Source organism: Strix uralensis, chromosome 9 (genome assembly GCF_047716275.1).
Source record: "Strix uralensis isolate ZFMK-TIS-50842 chromosome 9, bStrUra1, whole genome shotgun sequence".
NCBI classification, from domain to species: Eukaryota; Metazoa; Chordata; class Aves; order Strigiformes; family Strigidae; genus Strix; species Strix uralensis.
Window position 1 is genome coordinate 12,382,318 of NC_133980.1, and position 16,863 is coordinate 12,399,180.

Genomic DNA, 16,863 nt, shown 5'->3' on the forward strand with positions numbered 1-16,863 from the left:
CCCTGTCCTCTGCTGAACTGGGGTGGGAGGTGGTGGTGGGGGCAGGCTGGGGACAGCAGCATTGGAGGATGCTGCTGACCTCTGAGCTGGTGCCAGGGATGCGAGAGCCTGGGCTGTGGCTGAGCCAGGCTCTGGGGCAGCGGGGCTGGAGCTGGGGTCTGCCGGCAGCTGCCGCACCCTCCTTAGGTGCAGCATCTTCCCTCAGCAGGGGCAAAGGGCTGTGGGGGGTTTGTGGGGATCACAGCCCCACCTGTGTGATCTGAGCCACTGTGAGTGGTGCCTGGGGAGAGCGGTGAGGGAGACTTGCGGCTTTGCAACGGGGATGAAGGGATGCGGCAACAGAAGACTACATCCATCTTCTCTTTGGACTTGTGGATGGGACCAGTAGAAACCAAGAACTTGAGAGGTCAGCAACAGGGAAGCAGGGCTGGTGCATGGGCACCATGGGATGCAGGCAACTTACTCGGCAGCATGCTGTAATTTTTGTTTTATTCTATTTTGTTCCTAATGGGTTATAATCACTGCATTGCCCCACCTGACTCTGCTGTCAGTGGCTCGGCCAGGTCCAGTTACATTGCACTAGGGCATACCCTGGTGCAGACACACCCAAGGACTATCCTGGTTGCCTCTGCAGGTCCTCAGGGGAAGCTGAAATTTTCTTGCTTTGGCCACCCAACAGAAAAAAGACATTTTTCATTCAAAAAAAACCCCCTCCTCCAGATTGAATCCTCCCACAAAGACCAGACCCCTAAAGGCAGGTGCCTGTCCTCTGCCTCCACACAGGCGCGGTTCCCGGGGCCGGCAGCAGTGGCTGGCTCCTCCATGAGCCTGGAGGTGCCGGGGCAGGACTGGTGGCAGGCTAGGGCTGCTGGGGGGGCTGGCTCGGAGGCCTGACGTGGGGTCTCTGGATCCTTATCTGTAAAGGAAGGAGAGGCCACACCGTGCTGTTGGCGCTGCATGGGCTCTGCTCTTTGCTACAAGCTCAGGCAGCAGCACAGACCCCAACACCAGCCAAAGCATCCCTGATGCTCCGGGACAAGGCACGACTCCCAAACATCTTTGAGGCACAGGGCCAGGACATCAGTCCCCAGCCCATGACCCCTCCATGGGGACAATAACTGCTAAGCAGACCTGGACTGAGGGATCGATGGCCTGGAGCTGTGGTTCCCAACGCCTTTCTGGGGAGTGGGTGGGCTCTGTTCGCTCTCCTGCCATCATCAGAGCTGGAGTGGGGAAGATGAGCAGAGCTCGAAGAAGACTGGGGTGAAGCAGAGCTGGGGTGGGGTTGGGTTTTGCAGGGATGTACTCACAGGAGAAGGTCCGTGGCCTCCAGAAGGTCTCCTTAGCCCTGGGAGGGAGGGAGCAGGAAGGGGATGACAAGTCAGGAGGGGCTGGGAGATCCCCTGCCTGGTCCTGGTGCCTGGGTTGGATGGCAGAGGGAAACAGTGACTGAGTGTGGGAGCAAGATGGGGCTGTGAGAGGGGGAAAAGCCCCAGTTGTGCACACACAATTTCTCGCCTTGCCACAAGTGCAAATGAAGAAGCGCTTCCCAGAGAGCCCCGGCTCCAGGGTAGGGAGGGAGCCGCAGCAAAGGCAGGACACAGCTCCAACCGGCGTGGGGGGCTTGGGGCACTGAGCTTCCCCTGAGTGTGGATGCCACGCTGGGACCAAGGGCTGGGGAGGAGGGAAGGAGATGCTGGTGCTTCCACCCCAGCCTTGCACCTCGTCAGCGATCTGCTAACTCCCTGATCTGCAGGAAAGCAAGGCCCAATCCTGCAACCACCTTATGCTTGCTCCAGACCAATGTGAATTCCAGTGGAAATAATTTGGATGGTATTCAAATTAAAATTAAATAGAAAGCCCATCTGTAATCAAGCACTGGGTGGGGTGAGGAAGAAATGCAAATATTCCCTGACATGGGGGAAAAAGGGAAGCTAATGTTCAACCCACTGATGTTATCGCACCCCTGAGCAGCAGATGACTGGGAAAGGGGCTGGAAGATACTAAAAGATCACCCAGCCCAGTCCCTTCCCCAGGGTAGGCTCCCCCTGCCCAGGCCAGATGGGTCCCACCAGTGATGGATCTTCCAGAGATGGATTTCCCACCAGTTGTCTTTCCTGACACCCAACCTCCTTTCCTGCCACACCCACAGCACCCACCCCGGCGTGGGTCCAGCCCATGGCTCACCCTCGGTGCCGGCGGCGGTGCCGGCGGCAGAGGTGCAAGGCCAGGCAGGCAGTGGCGAGCAGGAGGCAGAGCAGAGCCAGGGCTCCCAGCAAGATGCCGATGAAGGCGGTGAGGCTGACGGCCAGCCACTCGCACCGGGCACCAGCGGGTGAGAAGATGGAGAAGGGGAGGCAGCTGTGGATGGGGAGAGAGGAGCGGTGATGCTGTGGGGAGAAGCAGCCATGCTGGGTGGCCTCGTCTGCCCCTGGCACTGCTGCTACCTGCATGTGGGCCCCTCAAGCAGGTGCTGGCACCGGCTGCCGTGCTGGCAGTAGCCTGTCTTGCAAGGGGAGATGCAGACGAAGCCGACGGTCCCCACGTAGTGGAGCTGGTAGCCTTTGTAGCCATACAGACCACATGGAAAATAGCGCCTCAGCTCAGCCACTGTCACTGGGGAGGGAAGGCATGTGTTCAGCCACACAGCAGCATCACCCCTTGATGCTTCCCCAGGACTCCCTGGGCTGGATCCATGCCTGGGGTAGGGATTGCCACCCACCCACCTCTCCTGCAGGTGTTACCCAAATCCCAAGGCACGCAGGGTGATGGGGACAATGGGGACAGTGGGGTGCTCCTCCTGGGCTCCCCAGCTCAGTGCCAGGAGCAACTCACACTTCACCAGGTCAGTGACGTTCTCCCGGTGCAGGTGCTGGAAGGGGAGGTGTGTGCCTGCCTCCCGCTGCCTCCGCTGCCTGTTGAAGGCATCGGTGATGGCCCCCAGCAGCTCCTTGTTCAGGAAGCGGATGATGGTGCCACGGCTGTCATAGGCGAACTCAGACACCACTACGAAGGTGAAGCCATCGCTGTCTGTCCTGTGGGGAAAAGACAGGGCTGAATGCAGAGCTTCTGCTGCATCACAGAGTGACTGAACCTCATCATGCTTCAGTTTCCCCATTTGGGGGGTGGTAAAGAAGGGACAAAGCAGGAGATGGAAGATACAAAGAAGCTTGTGTCTCCAAGGGTTTTTCAGCATCAGGGCTGGTAAAACAGACTCTGGGGTGGGGGAAAACGTCCTTTGTGTTCCAAACCCTGTGGCCCCATGCCCAGCCCTGCCCCACCAGCTCCCTGGGGTGGGCACGGGGCCATTCCAAAACTGACTCACATCTGGGTAATGTTGGTGTTGCTCTGGAAAGCCTTTACCTCCAGGGAGTCCAGGATGGCCGAGACCTGTGGCAGGGGGAGCAGGAGGGCATTAGGGGAGGGCAGGGTGGCACCAGTGCGGGGAGAGGATGAAAAGCAATGTGGGCATCATGGCCAAGCACCAAGGGCTGCTCTGGCCTTTTGTTCGTGTGCTGGGGACCTGGCACATGGCCATGGCTGCAGCTGGCATCACGCAGCTGGTGCTGCCTCCCTCTGGCCCTGCAGATCCGCTGGATCCCCGGGGATCCCGCAGGAGAGGGATGCATGGGCACCCCACACTGCCATGCTGCCCGGTGTGCCAGTGAATCCCCCTCCCTGAGCCCATCCCCTCTGGTGCCATACAGTGCTGTTGACTTCCTCAGCAGTGGCATTTTGCAACGTCCTGACCCGCAGCTGGACACTTCTCCGGGGGAGATCTGCCAGGGGAAAGTGGCAGTTGTGGCTCTGGCATCCCAGGACCAGGGTGAGTGGGGTTGGGGTTCACCCCCCACGGAGCACAGGCACCCACCTGCACTGGGCAGCGGCCGAAAATCCCCCCCTGCCACCAGGCAGCGCTGGTCGGTGAAAGCTGGGGGACAGGTACAGGTGGGGGTGCAGGTGATGGGGTGCAGGCGGCAGAGTCCCCCGTTGCTGCAGTACCCCTCGGGGCAGGAGTGGGAGCCGCAGGCTGAGCCACAGCCTGGTCCCTTGCCTGCAGGACAGGGACCCCAGGCCAGGTAGAGGCATGAGCCTGGCTGCAGGGGCAGAGCCCCAGCGCACTAATCCACCCTGAGCCGCTCTGTAATGCCTTTCTTCCAAGTTTTGGGTTTTTTGTTTATGCATTAGGACTTTTAGTATAAATTCAGATCCTCAGGGAAAAGCCCTGTACTGCCTCTTCCCAGCTGGAGCCTTTTGCCCTTGTGAAATCCCAGCCTGCTACATTAGAACAGGAGCAAAAACCATCACCCCAACCCCACCACAGCCATCTGAAACAGAATTTGATTTTAGCCCCCCTCCCTCTGCATGTACATTTGAACTTTGATGGGATGACATTATTTTTTTTCTCAAAGAGAATGCACTGGAAAAGTTTCCCTTCCAGGTGGGTTAGTGAGATCTGCAGCCTGGTACCATGAGGAGTGGCTGGACTCTGGTCCCTTCTGTTAAGGACAGCAAGGGTTGGGGTACAGAGCTCAGCCAGCTCCCCCTCCAATCCTCACCTCTCCTCTCCAGCCAAGTTGGTTCCCGTGGGACCCCTCTTCCACCGAGGCCCTGGGGTGACAGGGACGAGGACCATGCACACCAGGGTGCCCATACTCACCCTCCTCACCGGCTGGGCAGGAGCAGACAAAGCTTCCCACCGTGTTGGTGCAGGTGGTGTTCCCTGGGCACACTGTCCCCTGCGCGCACTCGTCGATATCTGCTGAGGCAATGCAGCATGGCACCGGGAGAAATACCTGGGCCAGGGTCCCGCAGGCACCCTGGGTTCCCGGTGGCCATGAGAAGCCCTCATCACCTGAGCAGTGCCGCCCGTCACCAGTCAGGCCAGCCGGACAGGGGCCACAGCCAGCATGCGAGTCACAGCCCACGCCGGGGAAGCATCCCTGGGTGCAGGGGTCCGGAGGGTCCTGGCAGAAGGGACCCGAGTAGCCGCCCTCACACCTGCAGGCTGCCAGCTGTGAAGGGGATGGTGACACTGGCTTAGGGGACACGAGGAGGATGTGTGTACAGACAAGATAGCCAGTGCAGCTGGCATGGGGACAGGCACGGTGTGTCACCGGAGGAGTTTTCCAGCACACTACCTGCAGGGAGGACCCCCCGAGGGTGATGCTATCGCTGTAGTCACACTCCTGGCTCCTGCTGCAGCTGCAAAGGGTGAAGCGAAGCTGAAGGAGGGCGGAGAGATTGTTGGACCCAACGGCCTCCAGGCTGATGGTGAGCGGGGCCGTGCTGTGGGGCTCCCACGTCAGGGTGCCACTCTCTGCCAGGAGGAGAGGTGGGAGTTAGAGGAGGTGGCAGAGAAAAGGGGCTGGGTGGCCAGTGTGTCCCCATCCCAGCTGCCCCATCTCTCCTTCCTTACCAGATATGTTGAGCTCTTGCGAGACGTGGGACACAAAGCGTGCGCCCACCCCCACAGCATGGTACTGCCTCCTGACCCTTTCTGTCCTGAAGGCTGTGAGTGATGTGTCACCGGTGATGACGGGAGGGAAGGCATCTGAGGAAAGAGCAGCACAGCACACAGCTGGTGGTTTTCTACGTGGCCTTGGCACCCCTTGGCTGTGAGTCCCTCCTGGTGAAGATGGGACCCCAGGCAGACGCTGCCGTGATTGCCCACCAACAAGGCCCTTGTGTTGCACAGCGTGATGGCATCTCCCAGGCTTGGAGAGCAGCCAGCCGGGCAATGCAACTCCACAACCTTGGTGTCTGCTCTCCTGCCTCACATGGAGAAAGAGAGCCCAGGGAGGGATCAGGGCGCTGCCTGGTTACCCAAGCCATGCCCCCTCAGAGGTGAGGATCTGGTCCACTTACTGAGTACAGTCTTCTTCTGCTGGAAGTCGGCCACGAGGCTCTGGGTGGCCAGGCCCAGGGCCACGTCCCCTGTGCTCAGCGAATCGTAGATGCACTCCTTGCTGCCATGGCACTGCAAAGCTGCCAGCTGGTACTGGCTTTCGTTCTCCTGCCGCAGCCGAGACAAGAAGATGGGTGTGAAGTTCATTACTGGTGAGTCCAGAGACTGAGCAAACAGGTTTTGCTCTGCAACAGCCCCTGCAAGAGAGCACACCATGGGTACAGCCTTGGGTTTTTAAGGTTTGTTATATTTTAGGGCTCATTTCCACGGAGCAGTGAGGAGCCAAAGGGCTTCCCTGGCATCATTTTGCTCAGGCAAGTGTCTAACTGTCTCCAGCCAAAGAATAGCCAGAAGGTGTAGGAATTAGGGGATCATCAATGTGGAGCCTGAGCCTGGACATACAGGTCATCCCGTAGCTGTAGATCTCCTCCTCGCTGCTGTTCACAGGGATGCTGGTACCATTCGGCATCTGGAAGTCATCTGCGGGGTCATGGTCCCACACACCTGGTGGAGCATCACCAGAGGACTGGAGTCCCCCATGCTGGGGCTGACCTCCTCTCTGGTGCTGGCCAGTGTTTAGTTTAGACTCAGGGGTCCCTGCCCTCACAAGCATGTTCCCCCAGCATTTTCCAGCCTGCTTTAGAGTGGGAAGGGGACTTGGCACCCAGGCTCTGCAGTGGTGTCAGAAGTCCTCACCCAGGAGGCCCTTGGTGCTATTGCGGTACCGATCAGGAAGGCTGCAGACCACGCTGAGGATCCCGGAGGTGGCTGAGATGGAGACAGCGATGGCCCCATCAAAGATGGCTGTGACGGAGGAGACGTTGACCAGCAGGACACCAGGGCTGTAGTACACCTCAGCATCCATGTCTGCAAGAGGAGAGCACACTCAAGGCTGAGTTTTGAAACAATGCCCCTGAGTGTTCCCCATCCACCCTGGCTGAGTCAGAGACAGGGTGCAGGCAGGAAATGTGGAACTCAGGGTGGCTGCCCTTATGTTGGGCAGTGCTGGTCCCTATGGGGTGGTAACACCCCTTGTCCCCTCCAGATACATTTAACATCTAACAGCACATCCTGCTCACCTTGGGAATAGGAAAACTGGATGGTTTCATTGTTCAGGAGGACTTGGATGTCACCCTGGCTCCCCAAGGTCCACTCAACCTGCAAATCATGGTGGATGTCCCAGTCAGCCCCTCTGCTCATCCCTTCTTGCTGTACCCCCATGCTGGGGACACTCAAGCTAAACCCTGTCCTCTTCCAGCCCCGGCAGAGAGGCCAGCCCCGGGGGTCATGTTGACATGCTCTTCACCCTAGCAAACACATGATAAACCAGCTTTGATGGTTGCACAGAAGAGGACAGCTGCCCCTGCCACTGCTGGCAAGGGGCATGCACAGGCTGCCACCATTGCTCTGCTGACTGTGGCAGCATGGAGAGCTGTGCTGGTGGGCTCCAGGCTCTGAGCCCCCTCCTCATGCTGCTCAATGGCTACTTCTGGTGACACCAGGAGATTTTGCTTACTGAAATGGGTGTGGGGAGCAATTCTGCAAAGCAAGGAAGCGTATGTGCTTGTGTTAAGGTGTCCGGAGAAGACTGGTGGTCTGGATGAAGGGTGTGCAATGAAGAGGGTGGAGCAGACCATGTTCCTGCAGAGCTCCAGGCCCTTGCTGGCCAGCTTGCAAGAGGTGTTAGAACTGTGTCTCATTAGTCTTAGTTCAACGCACCACTATTAGCACTTTGTTGGGGCCATGGCAGGTGGCAGGAAGAGGAAAGGGGATGATCCTTGGGTCCAGGCCACTTGTAGGTGATGCAGAGGTGATGCCTAACCTGCCAGAGGGGTCTCTCCCATTAAAAGCTCAAACTGATACCCAGGTCGCTCCTACTCACTGTTGTGGTGATGGCAGAGATGTACTGGGCAGCGAAGGCCATGAAGTTGGTGGCCTGGGCTGTACCAGTCTGGGCTGTGCGCCCATGCAGCACGAAGCTGGTCTGGGCATCGCTGGCCAGCAGCAGGACAAAGTCCCCGAGCCCATTGAAGGTATAGGTGAGTCCATCCAGGGTGGTGATGTGGGGGTCCCCGAAGGCACCAGCTGGGGTCCAAAGGAGATGGAGACATTTTGGGGGGGGGAAGAAAAGCAAGTGCTATTGTCATTGCATGGAGGAGAACTGTGGTGCCGCACTGGGCTCAACAGTCCTCACTGGGATGCTGCAAAGTGTGGTTAATATATGGGGTCCACCTATGGCTGTGCCACCCACTCAGCACTCTGGCACAGAGGAGTACTCTCTGGGGACTCACCAGGGGTGGGTGGCACATATCCCTCACAGCCGACCCTCGGTCTCTTCTCAGCAAACCTGGTGCAGAACAGGGGCTTCTCCACGCGCTGGCAGCACCAGTCAAATGCCTCCAGCTCCCCATCTGCGGAGGAAGGTGGCTGGGAGTCGGGGGGATGTCGGGGTCCCCACTGCACCTGCAGAGCAATCGGTGCTCGCGATGTTTTAGGGTGAGGGAGTGTCAGTGCCCACTTACCAGCGGCAGGGTGGATGGGGAGGCTCCATGCTCTCTCCTGCCAGCCTTCGAGCAAGCTCTTATCTCGGTACAGACACCGCACGCCGGCTCCAGCCGGGTTGGGTGACGCAGTGCGCAGCATCCTCACGGAGGTGTCCGCTGGGCCTGAAATGGTGGGAGGGATCATGGCCACCCCCAGCGCAGGAGGGGACGCCCTTCCATCCCCCCACCCCGCAGCTGGCCCTGGGGGCCCATGCTTGGCACCTCTGCTCTGGCGGTAGCGGGGGTCCAGCTCTGCCTGAGGCCAGGAGCAGGGGCATGGTGGCAACTGGGCATTCCAGGTGGCCGGCGCTGGCTCTGCGTCCAGCCACACCAGGCACCGCAGCCTGTAGTTCACCCGGGAGCGAGTGTCCAGCCTGTATATCCACAGCCCGCGCACATCTGGGGGAGCAACCGGAGAACAGCACAGCTTGCCTTGTGCTGAGGGGGATCCCATGGGACAACCGTGCCCGGCCACTGACCTCACATGAGGTCTCCAGGCTCCCTCTAGAGCCAGTGTGGCCGTGGCAAGCCACAGCAGGACATGGGACATCCGTGCTCTGTTCTTAGTGGCCAGCATTGCCCGGTGGCTTCGCTGGACCATCGCCTCACAGGGGTGTGTGCTGGGGACATGCTCCTGGCACGGAGCACTTGGGTCCCTCCATCCCCACCCGCCCGAGAGCTCCCCAGTGCCATACCGGTGCCAGCGCTGCTGTACTGGTCAGGTCGGTACTTGACAGCTGGTGGCTTTTGAGTCAGCTCGTTATTTTTGGCATAGCCATCACCGCTGTATGGAGAGGGAAGGTTTGGGGTCACTCTCCCATCACAACCCTCCTCTGCTCCCCATAGAGCAGCTGGGGTGGGAACTGCTGCGGTTTGCAGGAGGGAGGGTTTAAATGGGACAGGGTTGTTCTGGAGATGGGAGCTGGGCTCTCCTGGGGATAATATCTCTGATAGTCCCAAAATAGTGCTGGGAGAAATCCCTCCTGCCCCAAAACGCAGCCACACATGTTCACAGCACCTGGAGAAGCCAATCAGCACGTTGCCCGCAGCCAGCTTGGTGTAGTCCCAGCGCATCCCTCTGTCCTGGTAGAGCAGCAGAGCAAAGGAACGGTTCCCATCGGTGGTGAGGACCGCCTGGTAGGTGTTCGTCTGGAGAAACCCAAGGCATCCCCTTAGCACCCCAAAAGCCTCCTCTGATTCCCCCACAGCACAGACTGAGGCGGTGAGAACTGAAACACCCTCATCAAGCCATGGGAGACCAGCAGCCCAATCCTACCCTGGCCATCGCTGGTGACCGTCCCCTCTGTCACCTGGGTACCCCACTGCTCACCTGAGTGTCATCCCACCGGGATGGGTATGCCGGAGCCTTCTCCCACGTCACCTTCAAGGTCCATTTTGCCACGTAGGGGGTTTTCAGGTATTTCTCAATCTTTGCTTCCACATCATGGACAAGAGGGTCTCGGGTAGAACTGAGGGTGGAGTACTCCTGCCGGTTGGGAAGAGAGAGGGTTAAATGGGTGAGCTGGAAGTTGGGCTCTCCCGGGAGAACTTTGTTGGTGGCTCTGACCTGGTACCAGGTGGTGCCGACACCCTGGGAGAAATCTGCATCATCCCAGAAGGCAGCCACCATCGGCAAAGCCTCCTGGCCGCTGAAGCCCTGGGGAGGTGGGTTGGGGTTGGAGGGGACATAGTTGTCCGTGGGTGGGAAAATGATCTGTCCGTTATCTGTAAACTAACCAAAATAACTTGTTATTTGCTGACATCCCAGGCAACTCCTGGGATGGCTTTTAGCCTCCATGGGTGAGCAGAAACCAGCCATTTTAAATTGCAAAAAAAATAACATTCAGATAAAATTTGGTTTCTGCTCCATTTACGTGGGGGTTTTTTCTACCAAAGAGGCTGCACATCCCTTATGTGCTTGGTGAGGGGGTAACTCACATAGAGAGCATCCCGCAGCGACTTTCCGAAGGGGAACCCAATCTCTGGCTTGAATAGGGGGCAGTTAAAATCCACCATCCTCTGAACACACTCTTGGTCCCCTCCCTCCATGCCGAAGGGATAGAGCAAAGCCGATGGCACTGATATGAACAAGAGATTAATCAAAAAGGTGAAAAACCATTAATGTCTGCTCCATCCTTCCTGCAGCCAGGGAAAACTCGCCTGCTTGCCGTTGGGATGCTGTGCCTGTGATCCCCTCCCGTTTGCACCAGCACTCTGAAGGCTTGTAACCCAATTTTTAACCCAGCTTTTAACTTGAAATAGGATGCTCTCAGATGTCCTATTTCACTGTTCCCTGTGAATCTGGCATCCCAACGTGCAATGCAGCTGAGTCACCCAGGACCAGGCTGTACCCCAAGTCATCATGGTGCTTGGTTGGCTGAAAACCCCTTCCTGCTCTTTGCTTTGGGAAGAAGAAAATCTACTTACTGATAAGCTTGTGGGTGGGTGGAGGCTCAGGGGCAGGATTTCTGTGGCCAGCAGTGGTGTGGGCAGACGTGCTTGGTGTTGTGGCTGGTCCCCTCTGTGTCCCAAAGGCAGAAGCCAGGGAGACAGCAGGGCTGGTGGTGGCTGGTGGTCTCCCTGGTGCTGTGGTGCCTTGGGCCAGGAGGCCACCTGCATCCTTGGCTGGGCTCGCTGGGGCTGTGCGTGCAACTGCCACAGTGCTGCCTGCAGTGATGACCATGGTGCTGCCTGCAGCAATATCTGTGGTGCTGCCTGCAGTGATGGCTGCAGTGCTGCCTGCAGCGATGGATGTGGTGCTGCCTGCAGTGATGGCCATGGTGCTGCCTGCAGCGATACCTGTGGTGCTGCCTGCAGCGATGGCTGCTGTGCTGCCTGCAGTGATGGCTGTGGTGCTGCCTGCAGAGATGCCTGTGGTACTGCCTGCAGTGAAGGGTTTGGTGTTGCCTGCAGCAATGCCTGTGGTGCTGCTTGCAGCAATGGTTGTGGTGCTGCCTGCAGCGATGCCTGTGGTGCTGCCTGCAGTGATGGGTTTGGTGCTGCCTGCAGCTATGCCTGTGGTGCTGCCTGAAGCGATGGCCATGGTGCTGCTGCCTGCAGTGATGCCTGTGGTGCTGCTTGCCATGATGGCCACTGTGCTGCCTGCAGTGATGGCTGTGGTGCTGCCTGCAGTGATGGCTGTGGTGCTGCCTGCAGCAATAGATGTGATGCTGCCTGCAGTGATGGCTGCAGTGGTCCCTGCAGCAATGGATGTGGTGGTACCTGCAGCGATGCCTGTGGTGCTGCCTGCAGTGATGGGTTTGGTGCTGCCTGCAGCGATGGATGTGGTGCTGCCTGCAGTGATGGCTGTTTTCTCCCCCAAGGCAGGTGCCCCTAGAGATGTCTGGAAGCCAGGAGGTGACGTACTCGCTGCCTGTCCCGTGGCACGGTTACTGGTGGCTGTGGGAGAAGTGACGCCTGTTGCCAGCTCCGGGGGTGCCTGTCTGTCTGCCGGCTCCCCGGTTGCACCAACACCCAGCAGGGACGAGGGGGCTGTTGCTGGCTCCTCTGCTGGGCTGTGCAGGCTGGGGAGGGGTGAACTGGGCACCGTGACAGCAGGGCTGGGACCAAGCACAGCCCAGGACCCGGCAGTTGTCTCTACTGAGGGGGTACGCGCTGCTGGGGATAGGACAGGTTGCCCACCTCCGCCTGCCTCCTCGTGCGTCACAGCGAGGGACAGGTCACTGCTGGTGCTGGTGGCCTTCGCTGTGGCAGGCGACACGGCTGCGGTGGTCCTGGTCATCACGAAGGTCTCCCCGCTGGCTGAGGTGGCTGGTGGGATGGTGCTGCTGGGGGACACGCTGGCAGCTGGCGTGGTGGCTGGGCTTGTGCCAGCGGTGTTGGAGACAGGCACATGGGTGCTGTTGGTGCTGGCTGGGGGTGCTGCACCCTCAGCACCGGTCTCAGAGTGGGTGGTGTCCACCCGGGCAGTGGTACCCCCAGCACCTGACTGGGAGACGGCTGTGGTTTCCCATGTGTGTGTATGGCCAACAGCCAGTGAGGAGACCCCAGCCATGGGCTTGTCCTCAGCAACTGGGCTGAGAGCCCTCAAAGCTGGGTCATGGGTGCTATCGGTGGTCCCAGGGGATGGCCTCGGGGTGACATGAGGGCTGTGTGGAGCAGAAGCACTGCTGAGCACAGCAGAGTGTGGTGTTGTGACCCTGTCGAGACTGGCATCGCCTGCTCCCACTGCTGTATCAGTGACAGTGATGCTGGGGGTGACAGACGGTGCCACCACCACCAGACGGGTGTTCCCAGGGACAGAAGGGGACACACTGACATTTGGCTCAGCAGTGCTGTGAGCGAGGTCAGAGGAAGATGCTATAAAAGGCTCTGGATCGGTGGGTGACACCGTGTCCATGATGGCCACTGCCACAGGGCTTTTACTGTCCAGGGCAGAGTGTGCCAAGGGGGTGGCATCACCCGTGCCTGGCTCTGCCACCCCAGCCATAGGAGTGGGCCGCCCCAGGGGCAGCCCCGCAGTCTCATTCCCTGTGGTGGGAGAAGCTATGTCCATGTCCAAGTCCGTGCCCGTGTCTGTGGTGGGCTCAGCGCTGCGATAGCTGTGGTCTGATGCGGCCGCCCTTGGCCGAGCAGAGACGCTGGCTGTGGTGGGAGGTGATGCCAGTGGGGCTGTCCCCAGGGCGGTGTCACTGCTGAGGGGGGTACCTGTAATGGCACCCACCCTTGTGTTTTCAACCAGAGTTGAGCTCGGAGCTGCCTGGGTGGTTCTGCCATCTCCTGCCAGCTGAGACCTGCCCCCATCTCTCTCCACAGCTGCATTTTCAGGGGGCATCAGTGTCACAGGCTGGGGTGTCTTGCCAGCGGTGGCATTGCGGAGGGGGCTGGTTGTGGCCGGTGTTGGGCTGGGGTTAGCCACAGCCGGCAGGGCCGAGCGACCCTCCCTAGGAGTCAGAAGAGGCAGATCTACTGGGTGCCTGGTTTCAGGAGCATCAGTCCCTTGGGGAGGTGGCTCTGGTGATGGCCCGGTGGTGACAATCGCGTGGCTGGGAGCTGGCCCTGCTGCACTGGCACCTGGGTTCTCCTCCATGTCCACCTCCAGGGATGCTGTCACCACTGCTCGCTCTGTGGTGCTGCCATCAGAGCGGGGGCTGCCTGAAGCACCCATTGCTGGCAGTGGGGTGACCAGGGTCAGTGGGGACATGTCTGCTGCCATCTCTTGGGTGATGCTGGATGGGGACACCCCCAGAGCCATCCCTGCAGTGGCACTGCCTTCCAGGAGAGGGGGGACGTCTGCTTGTGATGCCACGGGCACGCTGGCTGCTCTGGGTACCCCTGGGGTGCCTGACCTGGCCGTGCCCGTGCCTGGTGCAGCGCTGGGTGACCACGTCTCTGCCCCCGGTGTTGTCCCATGTTGGGGCCCAGCCTGGAGCGGTGGGGCTGGTGCAGGTCCAGGGGTGACACCGGTTCCCGGGGGTGCTAAGCCCACCATGGGACCTGGCTGGCTGCGGCTGGGAGATGCATCAAGCACAGCTGGTGTGGCTCCAGTGTCCTGCAGCATTGTGGTGACATTGCCACTGGCCAGTGATGCTGTTCCCGTCCCTGCTTCACTAATTGGAGTGCTGCTAATGAGGGAGGATGGAGGAGCAGCTGGCCCAGTCCCAATGCTGTACACACCCAGGGAAGATGTAGCAGCGTCTTGAGGGGCCTTGTCTGGCTTTGATCCACCAGCACCCGTGAGGGACAAGGGTGTGGCCACGCTGGGTCTGGCTGCAGGGGATGGGCCTGCAGTCACCTCTGCTGTGGTGGCCCCAGAGATTGCTGAGGGGGTCTGGGTGAGCAGAGATGCTGTGGAGTGCACAAAGGGCCCCAGAGAGGGACCTCCAGGGCCATCGGGAGCTGCGTGTGGGGACAGCCTCGTGCTGAGCCCCACCGAGGTGGCCTTAGTCTCTGGTGAAGTGGTGCCTGCTGTGGCTCTGGGCTCACTCCTGACAGACACCAGCTCAGTGCCAGTGCTTCCCAGAGCTGGGAATGCCGTGGTGGGGATGCGCTCTGCAGCGGTGACATCCATCACTGTAGTCGGTGTGCCAGGAGCTAATGCGGTGACCTGGGGACGGGTGACAGTGCTGGCTCCAGGCAGCCCATCTCCAGCAGCTCCAGAGGCCACGCTGTGACTGGGGGGAGGTGTCTCTCCTGTGCCCGGCACAGCACCGCTGGGGAGCTGGGGAGAAAGGGCTGGAGGTGTCTGAGTGGGGGACACAGGGGAGTCCTGCGAGGTGTTGTGGCTGGCGTTGGATAAGGCACGTGTCCCTGGCTGCATAGCCTCGCCGATGGCAATGGCGGCAGAAGAAAAGGTGATCTTTGCTGGGGATGCACCTGTGGGGTCTGCAGAGGGTGAGGCCTCCATCCTGGATCCCTCTGTGGCTGCATGGGGGGGACCCCCCGGGAGGCCAGTGACAGAGCAGGCTGAGGCTGCTGCCGGCTTCACAGGGCTGCCTGTGTTCTGAGAGATGCTGACTGCTGCGGCCAGAGGTGAGGTGGCCTCGTCCAGGCCTGGCGTGACCTCCTGGGACAGGAGCATGGCAGTTGTGTGTGGCTCAGCAGAGCTCTTGCTGGTGCTGGGGGGTGACATCCCCATGCTGTGTTCATCCTGGGGGAGTGATGGCACCGTGGTCCACGCTGTCCCTGGTGACCCCTCTGCAGTGACAGCATCACCGAGCTGCACCAACTCATTGGCATCAATCAATTTGCCGGTGACTGAGGAAGATGCTGTTGTGCCTGATGCTGGTTGAAGAGCTGTGACTTGTGCCACTGATGGGGACAGACCTCTGCCTGATGCTGGGGTGGCACCTCTCAGTGCACTGGCAGCACCCATGAGTGGCTCAGCCACAGTGCCCTCTTGCATGGGAACAGTTGTTCCCAGGACTGGCTCTCCAGAGATGGTGTCCAGAGCCACTCTGGGAACTTCCACAGCCTGCTTGGGAGCGGTGCTGCTGTTTGATGGTTGTTTGCTTGTCCCCATTACAGCGGGAACACCTGGAGCTGGGGACGATGTAGCAGTGACTGGCCCAGCACTGCCACCGCCTGTGCCAGGACCCACTGCATGCCCCGTTGGTGCCAGGGACAGAAGCTGCCCATGCTGAGTGGCAGTGGGAGCTGGAGGGACGCTGGTCAGGTGGCTGGTAGAGCCTGGAGAGGAGACCCCAGCCCCTGCCCCTGCCTGGGGGCTGCCTCGTGTTGCCAGACCCTCAGGGAGACCTGCCACACTGGGAGGCCCCCCCTGCTTGCCACTGGTCCTGGCAGGGACCAGCACTCTTGCCGTCACCTGCGGCACCAGGCTGCCTGTGGGGTGAGACAAGGTGGCCCCAGCTGGATCGACCCCGCTGCAGCCCCAGCAGGCAAGAACCTGCCTGCAGCCAGCTGCCTGCTGGCCTTACCTGAGCCGTGGCTGCCCGCGGAGGCGATGGTCCTTCTGGTGGCAGAGGGGTGCTCCGACGGGGTGGCTGCAGTGGCAGGGAACGCCTGGCACATGCCCATGTCTGGAGGCAGCTCGGAGCTGGTGCTGTCGGCCACGGAGGAGACACTGCCCGGCTCTGCTGGGGCTGACGCAAGGGCAAGGGGCTGCTCCCCCGTCTCCCCAGCTTCTGCTGGCAGCAGAGCAGGCAGGTGAGGGCAGGATGAGGGAAAAAACAGCGCAGGGTTCCCATCACCCACATCCCTTCTCCCTGCTGTGGAACACCCACATCCCTTGGGGCTGGTCCCCACCCCAGCACCTACAGCCGGACCAACGCCGAGAGCAAGACCGATACTCTTCCCACGGGTGAGAGCCCCCATCTGACCCATAAACCCCCAACCCCTTCCCCTGCTGCGAACAGGGCACCATGCCGAGGCTGCGGACGGGGCAAACCCTGGCTGGGCATTCAGACTCAAACTTGCAGCATTTGAGCAGCCGGAGAGCTGTTCCCAGCCCGTCACCCATCACCCGGACTGTATTGGCCACCTAGTCAGCCTGGAAGTGGTGCAGGTGACCCCAGCACTTACCTGGCAGCACCCAGAGCCCCCACAGCACCCAGCCCCAGAGCAGCCTCTGGCCGTGGCACCCCATGGTGCTTCCTCAGCAGCACAGACAGGGCTGCAGCTCTCCCTGTCCCAGGGAAGCCACGCAATGGGGTGGCTCCACCAGTGAGCACTCCCCTGGGTGGGGGGGGACGGAGATGCCACGTGCCCTGCCTGGGGCACCAATGCTCTGTGTTCTCACAGCCTGCCACAGAGGTGGCCACATCCCAGTCCTGGGGACCCACTGATGCTGAGGGGCACCCATTTCACCATGGGAAGTTTTAAGGCTCTTCCCAGCGTGACCCCATGTTTGACACCCCAAAGTTGGTGTGCCCAAACCCTGGGGAGTACCCAATGGGCTGCAAAGTCACCTGACCCAAAGGCCCTGGGATGGCA

At 60.2% G+C, this 16,863-nt stretch overlaps 2 protein-coding genes across 9 annotated transcripts; both read right to left on the minus strand.

Annotated features, from left to right (window-relative positions):
* Nucleotides 1-472: 472 nt before the first annotated feature.
* MUC4 (mucin 4, cell surface associated) lies at nucleotides 473-14,364 on the minus strand. Of its 8 annotated transcripts, none has more exons than XM_074877344.1 (27): nucleotides 12,094-14,364; nucleotides 10,879-11,850; nucleotides 10,390-10,529; nucleotides 10,019-10,183; nucleotides 9,782-9,937; nucleotides 9,470-9,600; nucleotides 9,147-9,235; nucleotides 8,674-8,850; nucleotides 8,431-8,574; nucleotides 8,200-8,319; nucleotides 7,791-7,993; nucleotides 6,988-7,066; nucleotides 6,605-6,775; nucleotides 6,311-6,412; nucleotides 5,869-6,105; nucleotides 5,420-5,554; nucleotides 5,142-5,320; nucleotides 4,856-5,015; nucleotides 4,661-4,759; nucleotides 3,872-4,054; nucleotides 3,706-3,779; nucleotides 3,326-3,390; nucleotides 2,836-3,035; nucleotides 2,448-2,616; nucleotides 2,188-2,361; nucleotides 1,311-1,420; nucleotides 473-916 (listed from the first exon to the last, which is right to left on the minus strand). In XM_074877344.1, the coding sequence occupies exons 1-27, from the start codon at nucleotides 13,970-13,972 to the stop codon at nucleotides 639-641; spliced, it is 6,591 nt and encodes a 2,196-aa protein (XP_074733445.1). In that variant the 5' UTR covers nucleotides 13,973-14,364; the 3' UTR covers nucleotides 473-638. The 8 variants fall into 8 exon arrangements, 7 of the variants coding, with proteins under 7 accessions (XP_074733445.1, XP_074733440.1, XP_074733439.1 ...); XM_074877343.1 differs by adding an exon at nucleotides 1,132-1,223 and having other exon boundaries at nucleotides 719-916; nucleotides 1,311-1,348; nucleotides 10,879-14,364; XM_074877341.1 differs by adding an exon at nucleotides 1,132-1,223 and having other exon boundaries at nucleotides 719-916; nucleotides 10,879-14,364.
* LOC141946943 (uncharacterized) lies at nucleotides 14,022-16,500 on the minus strand. The gene is made up of 4 exons (XM_074877412.1): nucleotides 16,453-16,500; nucleotides 15,849-16,058; nucleotides 14,207-15,130; nucleotides 14,022-14,036 (listed from the first exon to the last, which is right to left on the minus strand). Exons 3-4 carry the CDS (start codon nucleotides 15,047-15,049, stop codon nucleotides 14,022-14,024), a joined length of 858 nt encoding a protein of 285 aa, XP_074733513.1. The 5' UTR covers nucleotides 15,050-15,130; nucleotides 15,849-16,058; nucleotides 16,453-16,500.
* Nucleotides 16,501-16,863: the final 363 nt, after the last annotated feature.

Bases quoted from the DNA above. Each gene is read 5' to 3' on its own strand.
- MUC4 (XM_074877338.1), bottom strand. From the start codon at position 13,972: ATGCTGCAGGACACTGGAGCCACACCAGCTGTGCTTGATGCATCTCCC. The intron at 6,413-6,604 runs GTGAGGACTTCT...ATGCTCCACCAG, and splicing joins TAGCACCAAGGGCCTCCTGG to GTGTGTGGGACCATGACCCC. The intron at 1,421-2,187 runs GTGAGCCATGGG...CATCCAACCCAG, and splicing joins CACCGCCGCCGGCACCGAGG to GCACCAGGACCAGGCAGGGG.
- LOC141946943 (XM_074877412.1), bottom strand. From the start codon at position 15,049: ATGGGGATGTCACCCCCCAGCACCAGCAAGAGCTCTGCTGAGCCACAC.